This window comes from Lithobates pipiens, unplaced genomic scaffold, assembly GCF_037356315.1.
Source record: "Lithobates pipiens isolate NorthernLeopardFrog02 unplaced genomic scaffold, aLitPip1_a1.2 Scaffold_17, whole genome shotgun sequence".
NCBI classification, from domain to species: domain Eukaryota; kingdom Metazoa; phylum Chordata; class Amphibia; order Anura; family Ranidae; genus Lithobates; species Lithobates pipiens.
The window spans coordinates 4,773,528-4,791,479 of NW_027507755.1; the positions used below are offsets into that span (position 1 = coordinate 4,773,528).

At 44.7% G+C, this 17,952-nt stretch overlaps 1 protein-coding gene across 2 annotated transcripts in view; it reads right to left on the minus strand.

The window, feature by feature from the left end:
- Positions 1-17,952, minus strand: part of PIWIL4 (piwi like RNA-mediated gene silencing 4) — a 524,721-nt gene that overhangs the window by 162,765 nt on the left and 344,004 nt on the right. For both annotated transcript variants that reach the window (XM_077484954.1, XM_077484955.1), the window contains exon 11: positions 5,469-5,586. In XM_077484954.1, the coding sequence (XP_077341080.1) occupies positions 5,469-5,586 (118 nt within the window). The remainder of the gene's footprint in view (positions 1-5,468; positions 5,587-17,952) is intronic.

Consider the following 17,952-nt stretch of genomic DNA (forward strand, 5'->3'; position numbering starts at 1 on the left):
TTCTAAATATTGGGTGTTTTTCCCAAAATTTTTGCAATTTTTAAAGTGTTAAAGAGCAAGTCCCTTTAAAACCTAAAAACACTGTCCCACCCCTAATCCAAGCTCTATACTAACTACCCTGTCAAGGAAAGATGCTTATACTTACCTTATCTAACGGATCTCCTGTCTGATCACATGATCTCCCCAGCAGCTTTAGGGGAGAAGAGCCTGAACGACAACAGCTGCAGAGCCTGGGCGATGATGTCACCTACACACCTACTATGGGGCATCCTGCTGTCAGCTGTTTCTCCTCTACCCTGAAGTCAGCACTGGCTGCCCGCTTTTTCTCTGCTGGAATATCCTTTATTATACTTATCCCTGCTCAATTTAACTGCTCACTGATGCTGAGAATTTCAGAAACATGGCAGCTTTACCCTATTGATGTATTTATTGCATGCATATAATCCATGTTACTATCATGTTTTGCTGCTGATTGCTTGCCAGTACATTTTTCCAGAGAGTTATTTCAAGCTTCTGTTTGTCTTTCTGCCAAACAATACACTTTTTACAATCATGTATATTTTTTATGCCAGGGCCGTCCTCAGATAAATGATTCTTGTGAGCGCCTGCACAGCTACAGCAATGTTATTCATATCTTCAAAAAAAAAAAAAATGTCATCTTGCCTGTCTTCACTTCTTGTGGAGTCTGTTTTTTGGACTTAAACTCTGCCACTCTACTTCTAGGGGCATTTTCCCCACCTGCCGGCAGAGCTCAAATGCAATGGGACAATCTGGAGAGCTTTAACCTCATGAACAACGTTGTGTTTTTATATCTGTCAGTCAATGGTAGCCACCATGTGAGTATTTTTCAGACGAAAATGCCTTTTCCCAGTGATGTTATGTTTGCTGTTTGTCATGCCCATTTTTACACTTTATATACCATATTTTTTGTTATCATATTACCAAATGTCACAACTTTTTTCTGACTGCCCCCTGAAGAAGGAATTAAATGTATATTCTGAAACATGTTGGGATCTCTTTTGCGGTTATGGCCTCTTACTATGAGATTAACCGTGTGTCATACAATTCAACTGGATATTATCCATATATGATTACCATTCAGTAACCATTATAGTAAATGTGATATGCTTGTCTCTTGTTAGATTTTTTTTATAAATAAAATTTGTACTTTTTATTATACTTCTTTACGCATCTTTCTGGTTTCCAACATATGCCTATAAAGTCCCAAGGGGCATCTCTTGGTTTTTCTTTCTCTATTTAGGGATGTGGCTATAGGTTCCAGTCATTGACTATATAATTGGCTTTCTTTCTTAAATAATTTTGAAGCCGGCACTGGGAACCAATCACGTGACTGGACCAAAGTGCCCTTAGATCAGGTAAATATAAGCATCTTTCCTTTACAAGGTAATTAGTATAAGGATAGAAAGGGGGTCGGAGCAGTGTTAAACTTCCACTTTAATAAGATTATAAATTGTCAGTGAAAGTAAATAGTGAGACTGGAGTTTCTTCTTTAACCTCTTCAGGACCGCTCCTGCCCATACTGCGGACAGGTGGTTCCTACAGGCAGAGTGAGGTATCGGTACATTTCTGGCATCTTCTGGGTACAGGGCGCGCATGTCCTGACCAATAATTTATAGCTGGGATCAGATCAGCTTTGTCCAATCACAGCCCAGAGCCCTGTGTTATTTTAGGGAACTATCTCGTAGAAAGTGATTTTCAGTAAATAGCCGCATATAATACAAACATTAACACTTGTTACGCACACATTTAACCCTAAGATGTTAACCTCTCCCCAGCCAGTGTCATTAGTACAGTGACAGTGTATAGCATAATCAATGATTACTGTATAGATGTTACTGGTGATGTCAGTGGCAGTTAGTTCCCACCCAATGTCAGTTTAGTGTCAGATTGCCATCACACTATAACAGAGCCACTATAAGTCGCTGATCACCGCCATTACAAGTATAAAAAAAAAAAAGAAAGAAAATCCCAGAAAATATACCAGTTTGTAGATGCTATTACGTTCACACAAACCATCAATATACAATTATTGTGATTTTTTTTTTTTTTTTACCAAAGACAAGTGAGAATACGGTTGATTGTGGCCTAAATTTATTAAGAGATTCGATTTTTTATTTTTATTATTGGATATGTTTCATAGCAGCAAAAATAGGATTATTTGTACTCACCGTAAAATCCTTTTCTCTGTAATTCACCGACCGACACAGCTCCTCTCTATAACAAATGGGTTGTTAGCCTTATCACTAGGAGAATACTAGGTATTAGTTGTAATACAACACTCAGAACTCTTAGTTACGCCCAGGGGGGCGGTCCCTTGGGAAAGAGCCCTCCCGTCTGCAGACAGTACTCAGTACGTCAACAAGCAGTATAAAGTAAAGATAAATGGAGGTGCGGGTGCTGTGTCGGTTGGTGAATTACAGAGAAAAGGATTTTACGGTGAGTACAAAAAATCCTATTTTCTCTTATATTCACCGCCGACACAGCTCCTCTCTGTAACAAATGGGACGTCCCCAAGCAGTGCCAAATGAGGGGTGGGAAAACAGCACAAAACTTCATCCACCATGGCAAGTGGGAACTGGTGAAAATTTACCCACAAAAAGCAACAGTGCGTGGAAAAACCACCACAAAAATCAGGGTATCCTCAACAGGAGTGATCACCCAAAACCGCACCAAACTGCGGAAGTAATGCAACAGTGTATTAACATAACAGTACTGTGTTTTTATTGAAAAAAACAGGAAAAACAGAAAATATATATTGTATATTCAATTGCAACTACATGGCCGCCTGCAAAACTTTGGGCCAAAACAGGCATCAACCGATGCACTGACGTCTACCTTGTAGAACTTGGTAAACGTGTGGACAGACGACCAGGTCTGGCTTTACACACCTGAGCTGCGCCCGGCTCTTTTTATTCTAACTCTATGTCCACATGAATGGTGGGGCTAGAACCTGGACTCACGGCGCAGGCACAGTTCATCTTCGGATATTTTCGTAATCTGTGCATCCTGTGTACTGCGCATGCGCAGTACACAGCGGACACTATCCGATGGGGGACACTATGTGATAGGACACTGGTAGATCAGCAGAGGGATCCGCTGGCTCCTGAATCTTTAGGGTATCATGCACAGCTGTGATAAGTGCTCCAACAAGCGCTTTGTCGGGCCCGGACCCAGACAGGGACTCATTCTCACTGTCCGAATGGTCCTGGTCACCGTCATCTGACAAGACAGAGCAGGAGTCACCAGCCTCAGCAGGATCCGAGTCTGCGTCATAGCTCTCCCCAGAGGACGGGGGGCAGGGGCCTCTTTAGTGTACCTTTCTTCCCACGCACCGCCTCCATCTTGGCAACGAACGGATTGAGGACCACCGTCAGGGTGTCCATGGGCACTGTGCAGTCCGCAGGTGACCCGGTTGCAATTGCCTGGATTTCGGGGGAAGAAACTTCAGTTTCTGAAGCCATGCTGACCCTACCCTGTCTGCCACCCGAAGGGGACTTAGGTCATGCTGACCCTACCCTGTCTGCCACCCGAAGGGGACTTACCCTAACTGAGGGGCTCTTTCTCGCCAGACTCACCACCCTGAGGAGTTCTGCGCTGTCCAAAAGTAGTGCCTGTAGTCCCTGAGTGCTCCCAAGTGCAGAGGAAACAAATGCTGTGTCGGTGGCAGCCGCCAGAATGAATGCTAAAACGTTCTAGAAATGTGCTCAGGCTTCAATAAAATGGCCACCCAGCGTCCAGTACACAGACAGGAAACACAGGGAAAATGGCTGTGAGAGCACATGAGCCATGCTGCTGCTAGAGACCACTGAGAACGTGTTCAGGCTTCTAGAAAACGGCTGCCAGTGTCCTGAATAGGAGATCACTTGGAAAATGGCCGCTGAAGTCCAGGAAGGCATGCTGCCCTCGCCCACACCGAAAATGCCCGCCAGCAGCTCCATGAGGTACAGAAAGAAAAAATGATAGCAGAGACACTGCGCCGTACCAGACAACAGCAGACCAACGGGCACCTTCCGGGAGCATAACACACAGGACCAAGGACACCGCGAGCCAGCCAGCCCCCCATCTCAGGTGAGAGCCCACAGAGATCCCCTGTATATGCACACTTACACCGCTCAGCAGCCACATGCAGCATCCCTCCAGGGAGGGGGGGGGGGAGGGAAGATAGGGACAGGGGAGAGAAGAGAGGGAGGTGAAGGACCCCCGAATCGATCTCCCAGGGGATGTCCAGCTGCTCAGCCCCACTGAGGAAGGGAGAGCTGTACTTACCAGTCCTGAAGAGCTGGGAGACATTCCATTGCAGAACTACTCACTGATCAGTACAGGGTAGCTGCTGGCCCGGCATACTGTGACGCAGACATCAGTAGCCTGGTCATATGTGTGCCCCGGAGCATAAAAGCTCACCAACCACCTCGAATTGAGGTTTTGTCATGGCCTGCCGAGCCGTAGCTGCGGCCTGCACACGCTCGATGGCCGGACTGGGGAGATTACAAGGATAAGGGTATCCAGCCTGCTGTAGATAGGAGATCACAGGATCATTGATCTTGCGCAAAAAGCCAAGCTTCTGCATAAAAAAAGCATGGACCGATGGGCCCGCAGGTTTCCTAGGTCCTTCTCCTTCACTAGGCAAAATTTCCTGTTTTTTCAATAAAAACACAGTACTGTTATGTTAATACACTGTTGCATTACTTCCGCAGTTTGGTGCGGTTTTGGGTGATCACTCCTGTTGAGGATACCCTGATTTTTGTGGTGGTTTTTCCACACACTGTTACTTTTTGTGGGTACAGTTTCACTAGTTCCAACTTGCCATGGTGGATGAAGTTTTGTTCTGGTTCCCACCCCTCATTTGGCACTGCTTGGGGACGTCCCATTTGTTACAGAGAGGAGCTGTGTCGGCGGTGAATATAAGAGAAAATAGGATTTTTTGTACTCACCGTAAAATCCTTTTCTCTGTAATTCAACAACCGACACAGCACCCGCCCCTCCTTTGATCTTTACTTTATACTGCTTGCTGACGTACTGAAGTCTGTCTGCAGACGGCAGGGTTGTTACCCAAGGGACCGCCCCCCTGGGCGGAACTAAGAGTTCTGAGTGTTGTATTACAACTATGCCAAGAATTCTGCTAGTGATAAGGCTAACAACCCATTTGTTATAGAGAGGAGCTGTGTCGGTCGGTGAATATAAGAGAAATATTTTCTTTTTCATTTTCACCTTTTTTTCATGTATATAATAAAAAAAAACACAGTGGTGATCAAATACCACCGAAAAAAGCTTAGCATAGCAAAAATGGCCTGGTCATGAAGGGGGCAAAACCTTCTGAAGCTGAAGTGGTTAAGCATTGCAGCATTACCACCATTTCCTGGAACTGTCTTTATAGAATCCAATTCACAGCAATTTCTTTTGGAACTCATGTATTGGGAACAAGACTTGCAGCCTATGAAATGGATTACCCTTCAATGTTATTCGCCAGGCTCTGCAATCTCTGCTGCCTGCGTTCTGGATTTACATGAGTCTCCATGGCCAGGTCCTTCATCAGACGGAAGTCAGTAAGGGCACGGTTTGACAGTCCTAGTAGTAAAACAGAGACAGGACACAATTACTACCATTGCTCACTCGTAATGACTTTCAGCAAGTTTCACTCTCTCAAGGGCTAAAAAGAACAATCTAATCTATCTAGGACTTTCTTTTCAACTTTGCTAAAGTCAGAAGGTCCACCCAATTTACCAAAATTAAAAACTAAATAATGTTTTTTTAACAGCCAGATAGAGCAGGCCTTACAGAATGGGTGGCGCTACAGTCTCTTGCTACATATTCAATGCAACATGTATGCAGGGCAGGGACAAGGAGTGGGCAGGAGGGGCGGCTGCCCTGGACGCAATTGTTTTTTGCAGTGATGGGAGCGCCCTGACAGCAACCCTAAGGTAAGGGGGGGGGGGCGCAGTTTGGCATATATGCCCTGGGCACTGGATGATCTTGTCCAGGCACTGCATGTATACATGTAATGCTACAGAATGACTTTTCATAGAATGACTCTTGATAATAAGAAAAAGGATGTTACACTGCCATCTACAAGGAAAAAAATAATACTATGTTGATAGTAAATTGAAGACCAGCCCATGTAAATGTATAACCAAAGACATGGGCACACCTGTTCATGTTGAAGCAAGCACATGGAGAGAGAATAGGATTTTAAGTGTATCTAAACCCACAACAGTAAAATCAATCTGTATATGCAGTAAAGCATGCTTGTTATACTCACTGTGGATCCTGAGGGGTTAATCTTCTGCACTGTGTTCTCTGATCCCCCACAGATCCCAATCTATCTCCTGATAGAACAGGGACCTAGGAGGCACTCTGCACATGCTCAGTTTGGTGTGTATTGCTAGAGGGTTTTTTGTTTTTTTGGGAGAGTGCATGTGAACAGCACAGGACCAGTCAGCACTGCCCAGAGGGTGGGGCTCATGCAGCCTCATAGGAGAGTCACAGGAGAATGAAAACTCCTCCTACAAGCTTTAACCAATGCTTGGTCAGACACTGATAGAAGCCAAGACATAACTGCTAATGAGAAAAGGTATTTAGCAGTTTATATTCACTAAATTATTTACTAAAATAATTGCATTTTCATGTTCTGTGTACTTTGGGAGACCAGTACTTTGTCTGGGGCTGAAGTGGTTAATCACAGTACTTGCAACATTAGAGTCCTTGCTAAAACGGAAGCTCCACATAGTGTAAGATCCAACGATTTTATTACAAAAAGTTTAAAAACGAGAGAGCATCTCTCTGCTACATAAAATAACATACTGGCCGGTACAAATAAAACGTTCACCCGCACTTTTGTATGTCGCAATGACGTCAGCACGTCGTCCGCCCTACTAATTTCGTCACAGATTGACATCGTCCTGGGGCACAGACGACGTACTGCGTCATCGCATTATATATGCAAACAAACAAACCAAGACTCGTTTTGAGTTGCAAGGACTCAGTGGAGGAACCAAGCCCCTTATTGACCATACAGGGCAAGCCTCCGTATGAAAGTAAACTGGACAACTCTCGTATAGCATCTTTTGCTGGAATCAACCCCCCACCTAGCAGATTACACTACTAATGGGTACATATCCAGCATAAAAAAATAAGTTAAAATAAAAATTGAATGTGCATAAAACAGCAAAAAGCAAAAAAGCAGACAGCATCAGAAATCTCTCCACTGGTACTCCGTTGCTGCCCTCTATGGACCATCTCACCAATTACACCCAGAGACTGCGCTATTGTTAAAAGAACAAGAGAAATTGCATCAGAAACTGGAAGTTTAAGCGGAAAGTCAGACAGGAGACACTCTGGCACTGACTCCGCATAGAGATCAGCCTGACACCAAGTCAGATGGCCAGCATACACAATAAAAAAAAAAATATTCTTTATGCATTCTATATAAAGTCTGAATGCTAATGATGATCCCTCGACCCTGTATTTTTTGAAGGCCTTCTCCTTTGCTTTTATATGCATTTTTCCATCCAGGACTTTTGTTTGCTCTTTTAAATGTATTAACCAATGGGATGCATTGGCTAATGCCCTTATTTAATAGGCTCTTAAAGCAAACCCATCTCTCCTCTGTGTTCTTTGTTCCTAAGATTTTTTTCCCAAATTATGCCTTCTAGCAAGGCTTGTAGTTTATGGAAGTTGGCTCTTTTGAAATTCAATGTCTGTATTTCTCTTAGGAGTTGTTTACAAAAGCATTCATATCAACGTCTACGTTGAGGCCTAACAGGGATAAGCAGCCCACTTTATAGATCCATTTCATATCAAGTTGTAAGATCCCCCGAAATTAGTGAACCCCCCTCACGGTGGGGTATAGCTATCAATACCAAGAAAGATCGTATTTTTAGGACATTTACTATGTACCAAAGCATAATGTTTTGAAACAGAATGCTTCAGAAAGCCCTTCCTAATGTTATTAATGTGTTCATAAAGTCTAAATTGTAATGTCTGCTTAGTTCTGGCCACATACTGAAGTCTGCAGGGACATTGTAACTAGTAGACCAACCCCCGTGATAGAGCAGGTAATTAAAGGTTTTATTTTAAAAATACGCGACGAGCTAATGGCTGTGATTTCTCTACTATTTCTGTATCGACAGCCATTAATGGCACATACTTGGCATTTCCTACAGTGATATAAAACAAACCAAAAAAGGAACCCCTCTAAATAGTACCTGCGACCTTGAGGGTAAGGAGGATCCAAGTATCTTATTACACGGAATGTGGCAGTGTTTCTGGATAAGCTTCTTTACCCTCCAATGCTGTGTTGAATAACTAGTGATAAAAAGGTACAACGGGCTCCCTAGACCCCTCTACAGCTTCCCTAATAGTTTGAGTTCTGGGCAGCAAACTCCTATGAGTCTGCTGGACCTGACCTACTATCTCATTAAGGGAATTTACTTCATATCCCATGTCAATTAATCTTTTAGTCAATATTGTTGCTTGTTCTTTGAATTCCTCAACTCTGGTATAATTCAGTCTTAATATAGTATATTGACCCTTAGGGATGGCACTCAGCCACATTTTATGATGGCAGCTATCTTGGGGAATGTAAGCATTCCTATCAGTGGGTTTAAAAAAGGTTGTCTTAATCAACCCATCAGGCTCAAATCTGATCCTTACATCCAGGAAGTGTATCTCCTCTCTGCTGGCCTCATAATTCAATACAATGCCCCTATTGTTTTTATTGAGGTAACCCATAAACTCTCTTAAGCCGTCCTCCTCTCCATCCCATACATAGGAGGAGGATGTAGTCTATATATCTTGCCCACAGGATCAACTCCAAATCTCCTATGGGCATAGACGACATCCTCCTCCCACTTGGCCATAAAGAGAATAGCCAGGCTTGGGGCCCCATTGGCTTCACCCCTGTCCTGGTGGTAAAACTTATTCTCCCACCAGAAATAGTTATGGAATGCCACAAAACAAAGCAGTTTCATGATAAATCTATCTGTTGTCTAGACAAACTTGAGTCTTTCTTCAAAAAAGATCCTGCCGCCAACAGACCCATTGAATGCGGTATGATGGTGTACAAAAATGTTAGATCGGCTGACATAAGCCACATCCCTATCCTAGTATGACATTCGGACAGGATATTAATAATGTGACGTGTGTCTGTAATATATGATGGCAACTCCTGGACCAAGGGTTGCAGAAAGCAGTCAATATACTTGCCTACCCAGGACATCACAGAATCTATTCCGCTCACTATCGGGCAAGTAAGACTCTTATGTATTTTGGGTAGGTAATATATCACAGGTGTGAGTGGAGCACTAGGGATCAAAAACAAACTCTTTTTTATTAAGCCGTCTTTGAAACCCTTAACAATTTAAGTTTGTATTCCCAAATGGGTTCCTTCCTCAACAAAGTGTAAGTCTCCCTATCAGATAACATACGTTCCATTTCTGTAACATAATTTCTTTTGTCCAGTATGACAAACCCACCCCCCTTATCAGCGGAGCGGATAACTAGTTCCTTATTAGTACATAGCTTATCAAGTCCCAACTCCAAATCCTTCTGTATCTTAGTATTTTGTATCTTAATTGTGTCCAAATCCCTAAGCACCACATCCCGAAACACTTTAAGGCATGGAACGAGTCCTCCTGGAGGATTGAACAGAGGAGTTTGACAGATTTGGGTGGAGTACCCCATCCCCAGTCGCCCTATTCCCTTTCATAGGGTTTGAGAGAAGGTAACACTTGATGTTTACCTAACGGACATACTTGTGAATATCCATATAGGTTTGACATTTTTTCAGTCCACATGGAGGAGCACACTTCAAACCCTTGTGTAGAATTTTAATCTCAGCATTTGAAAGTGTTAGTGTGCTCAAGTTATAAACTCCATCTCCTTTTAAATTAGTTTATTTTTTTGACTGTATCCTTCTCCCCCCTCTTTTTTTTCTATAGGTCTTTTGACCCCTTGGGTGGATCGGGGAAAACCCTAACCATTCTGTTCCCTATAGTCATTTGAGTATGGTGGGTCATGATTTCCTCTAGTGTTCACCAAATCCGTTTCCCTCCGCATACTACAATCCATCCCCTGGTAGCCCCAATCGTTGCTGTAACTATTACTGGGTTCATAATGATACCCAGGACCCTCCCTATTATGCAAGGGAAAAAATCTATTTTGGGTCAGAATATTATATTGAGAAACTGGGGGTCTAGTATACTGAGGTTGCGTAGGTGGATATCCCTGTCACTCTTGATACCCGTTACCATTATGATTTCTATACGGGTCTACACAGGGATTTGCCTGATTGATAGTCCTTGGTGGGTGACCTATAAGAAACTCTCCTCCCTGGATTTGACTGGTTTTTAGGGGTACGTTGGGAATTAGTAGTTCGTCCACTCAAGGTATCCATACTATTACTACTCTGGGTGTTCTCTCTGTTTATTTGGTTTCTTTTCCTGTTGTTCAATGTCAAGTTTTTTCTGCCATTCAAAAACATAACCTGTTTGAAAGTCTCCTGTGTCTCCGTAAATTTTTTTTTTTTCTTGATTTTTTGTTCTTTCTTCTTTCTTAAGGTGCTTGTGTAAATTTATGGAATATTCTCCATATTCATCACTCCCTTTGAAGGGAATTCATTTTTCCAATCCTTTGGTCGAGGAAATCCAGGAACTTGACCCCTGTTTTGTTATTTGAACCATGCATCCAGGTCTTTTTCACCCTTCTGGGGACATACATCCCACATCAGAATACGGGGGACCATAGTCCCCAGGATATATCTTTCTAAAAAAGCAATATCCCATTGGGTATTTATCTCTGAAGTGGTTTGATTTTTAATCTCATGAACAAACCACTAATATCACTTACGTTATTAGTGGAAATCTCAAAGACTCCATCTGTGTTAACTACATGGATCGCCCTGTACTCAAATATATTCATATTACTTTGAGAGGGTATAGCAGCGGTTAATTTTATATCATATGCAGGAATGTTTGTAGGGGGGAAAACTGCGCTTATAAAAAATTAAATAGATGAGGGAAAAGATTATATGAGAATAATAAGCAGCAACTCTCATGTGTGATATCACAATAAAAGCATAAATTCAAAAAAACAGAGTTGCGCATTACATTTGAGACTGCATAATGTTCATCAACATATCAACATATATATATTTGCAACATCAGAGTCCTTATTAAAACAACTGAAAAATGAATAAATTGATATCCAATATGATATATAATACCCTGCCAGGGCCTTTGAACTGCAGTAAATTCGGCACACAATTGGGCACACAGTGGTCCTGTCCTGTGAGTGTTCCCTCTTGTCCTCTCACTTCTGCTATCCACGGAGTAGTGTAAGATCCAATGATTTTATCCCGAAAAGTAAAAAAAAAAAAGAGAGCATCTCTTCACCCAGAAGTGCGGGTGAACGTTTTATTTGTACCAGCCGGTATATTATTTTTATTTTATGTAGCAGAGAGATGCTCTCTCTTTTTTAAACTTTTCGAAATAAAATCGTTGGATCTTACACATGCACGTATGAACCTTGACTGGAATTTAGGAGTGTGACGTTTCTATCCTTTCACTACCCTGGTCCTGCATCTGTGTCTTTTCCACTGCATAAGACTCTTATCATATTGGATATCCACTAATTGATATTTCAGTTGTTTTAGCAAGGACTCTAATGTTGCAAATATATATATGTTGATATGTCGATGAACATGCTTTTATTGTGATATCACACGTGAAAGTTGCTGCTTATTATTCTCATATAATCTTTTCCCTCATCTATTTAATTTTTTTATAAGCGCAGTTCTTTCCCCCTACAAACAATCACAGTATTTGCATGGAGAATGTATGTTGGGATTAAACTTTTAAACTTGATTCTGCAGTTTTGCCAACTTCTCCTATGGTAGGAAGACTTTTGTCTAGGAAGTACCAAGCATAAAATTCAAGTACTTCAAAGGATTTGATAGAATCATAGATGACTTCTCAAGGTTCCGTATTCATCCGAACTCCCCTAAGATTTGAAGCATACTTGACAAATTGGAGTCAAAGATCAGAGGTCTGCACTTGCAGACAGATATTCCATGATTAGAATACCTCTGAGATGAAGAAAACCCAGAACTGGTGCAAAGCCCTACTGAGGCCAAGGCGGGGCCGAAGCAAGGCCACAAACTAATATTTATTTTCACCTACAACAAAGCAAAGGATCACTGATGACATGGAAAGACGGGGACGTGTAAATACATATCCTATATTTTGACTAATTCCAAGAAGTTCCCTATGGAGGCAGGCAATAACTGACTAAATACAGTGCCTTGCGAAAGTATTCGGCCCCCTTGAACTTTTCAACCTTTTGCCACATTTCAGGCTTCAAACATAAAGATATAAAATTTGTATTGTTTGTGAAGAATCAAAGTATTAACGCAAGGGGGCCGAATAATTTTGCACGCCCCACTTTTCATTTTTTTATTAGTTAAAGTTTCAAAAATCCAATAGATTTCGTTCCACTTCACAATTGTGTCCCACTTGTTGGTGATTCTTCACAAAAAATTTAAATTTTATATCTTTATGTTTGAAGCCTGAAATGTGGCAAAAGGTTGAAAAGTTCAATGGGGCCGAATACTTTCGCAAGGCACTGTAGATTCTTTCCAAAACTTTTAAGAACATACAAATTAATTTAGAACCTTTAAATCCAGGATAGTACAAATGCTGTGGAAACTGAAAACAGGATTGAATAAAAGGAATACCCCCTGAGTCCCAGGAACAAATAAAGGCAAAGAATTGTTTACCTGGATGTTTCCATTCTTTGTAGATAAAGTAATTGAAAAAATATTTTTTTGTACTCACCGTAAAATCCATTTCTCTGTAAATTCACCAACCGACACAGCTCCTCTCTGTAACAAATGGATTGTTATGCCCTATTAGTAGGAGATACTAGGAATTAGTTGTAATACAACACTCAGAACACTTAGTTCCGCCCAGGGGGCAGTCCCTTGGGCAACAACCCCCCAGCCTGCCATGCAGCCATCAGTATAAGCACAGTACAAGCAGTATAACAAAAAGATAAAAAGGAGGGGCGGGTGCTGTGTCGGTCAGTGAATTACAGAGAAAAGGATTTTACGGTGAGTACAAAAAAAAATCATATTTTCTCTTATATTCACCGACCGACACAGCTCCTCTCTTAGCCATTGGGATGTCCCCAAGCAGTGCCAAACGAGGGGTGGGAAAACAGCATAGAACCTTCATCCACCATGGCAAGTGGGAACTAGTGTAACTTTACCCACAAAAAAACAACAGTGTGTGGAGAAATCCACCCCAAAAACAGGGTACCTTCAACGGGAGTGACTAGCCACAACCACACCACAAAACTGAGGAATGTAATGCAACAGCACATTAACGGGACTGCGTTTTTTATTGAAAAAAATATATATATATTGCGTATTCAATTGCAACTATACGGCCGCCTGCAAAACGTTGCGCCAAAACAGGCATCAGCCGATGCACTGACGTCTACTTTGTAGAACTTGGTAAATGTGTGGACAGACGACCAGGTCACCACTTTACACACCTGCGCGACATACGATTGGTGTCGGAAGGCCCAAGATGTTCCGATTGCCCTTGTGGAGTGGGCCGTGAAGGGAAAGGGGAGCACCTTCCCCTTCAAGTCGTAGGCTTTGGACCAGCCATCGAAACAAACAACGAGTCTGATTTCCGAAAGGGAGCAGTCGCAGACAAATACACCTTAAGAGCCCGAACCACGTCCAGAACATGAAGGGCCACCTTCTTAGGGGGTTTCGGCTTAGGACACAGAGATGGTAAAAAAATGTCCTCACTGATATGAAAAGTCGAGACCACTTCCGGCCGAAAAGATGGTTGTGGATGCAACACCACCTTATGTTTGTGGATAACCAGATAAGGCGACTTGCAGGACAAAGCCGCCAGTTCCGAAACCCTCCTGGCCGATGTGATGGCCAGTAGAAAAAACACTTTCTGAGAAAGAGTCAACAGGGGAATCTCCCTCATATTTTCAATGGGCGGATTTTGAAGCGCACATAACACCAGGTTCAACTCCCATGGGGGTAACGGTGGACGCACCGGAGGGACTACATGTCGCACCCCCTGAACAAAGGAACTCACTAATGAGTGAGACACCAGGAGTCGCTGAAAAAATTTGTCCCTTAATGGTGCTTAACGCCAATTTCTGGTCTACTCCCTGCTGAGGAAACAGCAGGATCCTGGATATGGAAAAGGAGCACGGATGCCATCCTTTCTCCTCACACATGGAGATGTAGGCCTTCCAGGTACGATGATATATCTTCCGAGAAGAAGATTTCCGCACCCTCAACATAGTTGGGATCACCAAGTCCGATAGACCCCGGTTCCAACACCTGGCTCTCAATAGCCGTGCCGTTAAAGCCAGCGATGGTAAAGCAGGATGGAGAATCGGACCTTGAGACCGAAGGTCCTCTTGCAATGTACCAAGGACGCTGAGGCCAATCTGGGGCAACCAGTATTACTGGGATCCCCTCGAATTCCACTCTGCGAAGCAGACGTGGTAAAAATTTTAGTGGAGGAAAGGCGTAGATCAGCTGGTACTGATCCCACGGAGCCACCAGCGCGTCTGATTCGTCTGCCCACGGATCTCTTGTCCTGGACACGAGTCTCGGCACCTTCCGATTGAGACGGGAGGTCAGAAGATCCACGTCTGGTGTGCCCCACCTCAGGCACAGTAGCTTGAATACCTCCGGATGCCAAGCCCATTCTCCTGGGTCCAGCATCTGGCGACTCACATAGTCCACTTGCCAGTTCTCCACCCCTGGGATGTAAATGGCCGACAGGGCCGATACGTGTCGCTCTTCCCACCGAAATATGTGAGCGATCTCCCGTGCGGCGGCTGAGCTTCTTGTTCCTCCTTGGTGATTGACGTATGCCACAGCCGTGGTGTTGTCTGACTGGATCCTGATCGGTCGCCCCTGTAGTCTCATCGACCATGTGGTGAGGCACAGCCTGATCGCTCTTAGCTCGAGCAGATTGATCGACAACTTGGATTCTTCAGCCGACCAGAGGCCCTGAGCCAACTGAACCCCCATCACTCCACCTCAGCCGGATAGTCTGGCGTCCGTTGTGATCACTGTCCACTTCAGAGGTAGGAACGACTTCCCTGACTGAATCACTGGGGACCTCAGCCACCAGATCAGTGAATCTCTGACTGACTGGCTCACCTGGATCTGTCGATCCAGGGACAACTGAGATTTGTCCTATTTTGCCAAAATCTCCTTCTGCAGGACTCTGGTGTGGAACTGGGCATATGGTACTGCCTCGAAGGAGGCTACCATGAGCCCCAGTACTCGCATGCAGAAGCGGAGCGACGTCCACTTGCGGTTCATCAGCAGGTTTACCGCAGATCTGAGAGTCTGCAGTTTGTCTGAAGGGAGAAACACTCTTGCTTCCCTGGAGTCCAGCAGCAAGCCCAAGTACTCCAGATGCTGGGTCGGTACAATCACCGACTTCTTTAGGTTCAACAGCCACCCAAATTCTTGCAGGGTCTGCATGGTGATCGACACATCTTCATCTAATTCTGAGGAAGATGCCCTCAGGAGGAGATCATCTCGTATCCCACGATTGGGATACCACGTTGCCGCAGCAATGCCAAAACTGGAGCCAATAACTTGGTAAAGACCCGGGGGACTGATGCCAAACCAAAAGGGAGAGTCACGAACTGGTAATGGGCTTCCCCGACGGCAAATCGCAGAAACTTTTGATGCCGAAGACATATGAATATGTGCAGGTACGCATCCTGGATGTCTAAGTACGCCAGGGAGTCCCCTTGATGGAGTGCAGCGACTACTGAGCGAACTGATTCCCTTCTGAACCTCTGCACTTTCACAAAGTGATTGAAGGCTTTTAGGTCCAAGATTGGACGTACCCTTCCTTTTTGGGAACTACAAACAGATTTGAGTATAATCACTGGAAACGTTCCGATACCGGTACAATCACCCCGCAACTCAGCAGGTCCCTTACTGCCCCCAAGAGGGCCTCCCGGTGAGGCGGGGCTACGGGTATGCTGGAGGGGAAGAATCTGGCGGCCAAGAGAGAATCTCTTATCTTATAGTCGAAGGAAATCAGATAGCAAACCCAGTGGTCCGATAGTCGAAAGGACCACCGAGCTGCAAACTCCCAAAAGAGACCCCCCCACCCGTGACATGGGTGGGGGCAATCCTTCATGCGGTAGCAATTTTGTTCAAAGGCTTGTGGTTCCAGGGATGTTTTTGTCCTTCCGCAGTCGTCCTGTTGGGCTGGGGGCGTATAACCGAAGCTCCGGGCGGGGAAAAAAGCTGTTTGTGAGCGGAAAAAGAGGGCCCTTGCCTACGGCGTGGCTCCTTAGCCTTCCTGGCCTGTGAGAGTAGGGTACTCTTACCACCAGTGGCATTTTCAATAATGTCATCCAAAGAGGCTAGAAAAAGGGCCGATCGCCAAGGAAGGGAAGATCCGTCAGGGCATTTTTGGATGCCTGGTCAGCAGACCAGCATTTTAACCAAATCAGGTGCCTCAGCACCACTGCTGACACTGAAGCAATGGATAACAGAGGAAGAGTATCCAGGGCTGCGTCACAAACATACTTAAGGCCTTGCATTAGTTGGTCTGCTAGTTCCACTCAGACAGCAGAAGCCTGTTGCTCTCCCAATTCGCGGTGCAACAGTTTTGCCCACTCAGTGTCTGCTACACAAGTGCAGATGCCAGTACTGGTCGCACGGCGGACCCCACAACCATAAACAAGGAACGAGCCACTGCCTCGGCCTTCCTGTTCGTGGGTTACTTTATTTAACCTGGATACTGGGGGTCCACAACCGGTGGAGCTGACCATTTCTTGAGAAGGCTTTCCTCAAAAGGGTAACACACCGCCATGGATTTGGGGACCGAAAAGGTCCGTTGCGGGTGACCCCAATCCTTGTAAATGAACTTGTCAAAATAAGTCAGATACGGGAACACCTTAGGTGAACGTGCTGGCTTGCAGGACCCAAGGGGACCGCTACATCAGCAGAGGGATCTGCTGACTCCTGAATCTTCAGTGTATCACGCACAGCTGTGATAAGTGCTTCAACAAGCGCTTTGTCACACACTAACCCGTACGGGGACTCTTCCTCACTGTCCGAACGGTCCTGGTTATCTGACAAGACAGAGCAGGGGTCACCAGCCTCAGCAGGACCCGAGTCTGCATCAGAGCTCTCCCCAGAGGAAGGGAGGGGTTGCTTTTTTGCACCCTTTTTCCAATGTGCCGCCTCCATCTTGGCAACGAACTAATTGAGGAACGCCGTCAGGGTGTCCAATGGCGCTGCGCAGTCCGCAGGCGACCCGGTTGCAATTGCCTGGATTTTGGGGGAAGAAACACCAGTTTTTGAAGCCGTGCTGACCCTACCCGGTCAGCCATCCGAAGAGGACTTAGGACAGTCCCACCCCCCTTTCTGAGGGGCTCTTTCCCGCTGGACTCACCACCCTGAGGAGTTCTGAGCTGTTCAGCAGGTAGTGCCTGCAGTCCCTGTTGGCTCCTAGGTGCAGAGGAAACAGTGCTGTGTCGGTGGAAGCAGCTGCAAATGGTGCTAAAACCGCTCTGAAGTGTGCTCAGGCTTCAAGAAAATGGCCGCCTAGCGTCCAGCGCAAGGACATAAAACACAGGGAAAATGGCTGTGAGGGCACAGGAGCACATGCTGACGCTAGAGAACACTCAAAAAATGTGTTCAGGCTACAAGAAAATGACCGCTGGTGTTCTGAATAAGAAATCACCAGAAAAATGGCCGCTGAAGCCCAGGAGAGCATGCTGTCTTGCTCACACCTAAAATGGCGACCGAAAAAAGCTCCATTAGGTACAGGGAGAAATCAATGGCGGTGAGCACACCGTTGCGCAGGACATCAGCATGATCTCACAAACAACTTCCAGGGGCATGAAAAACAG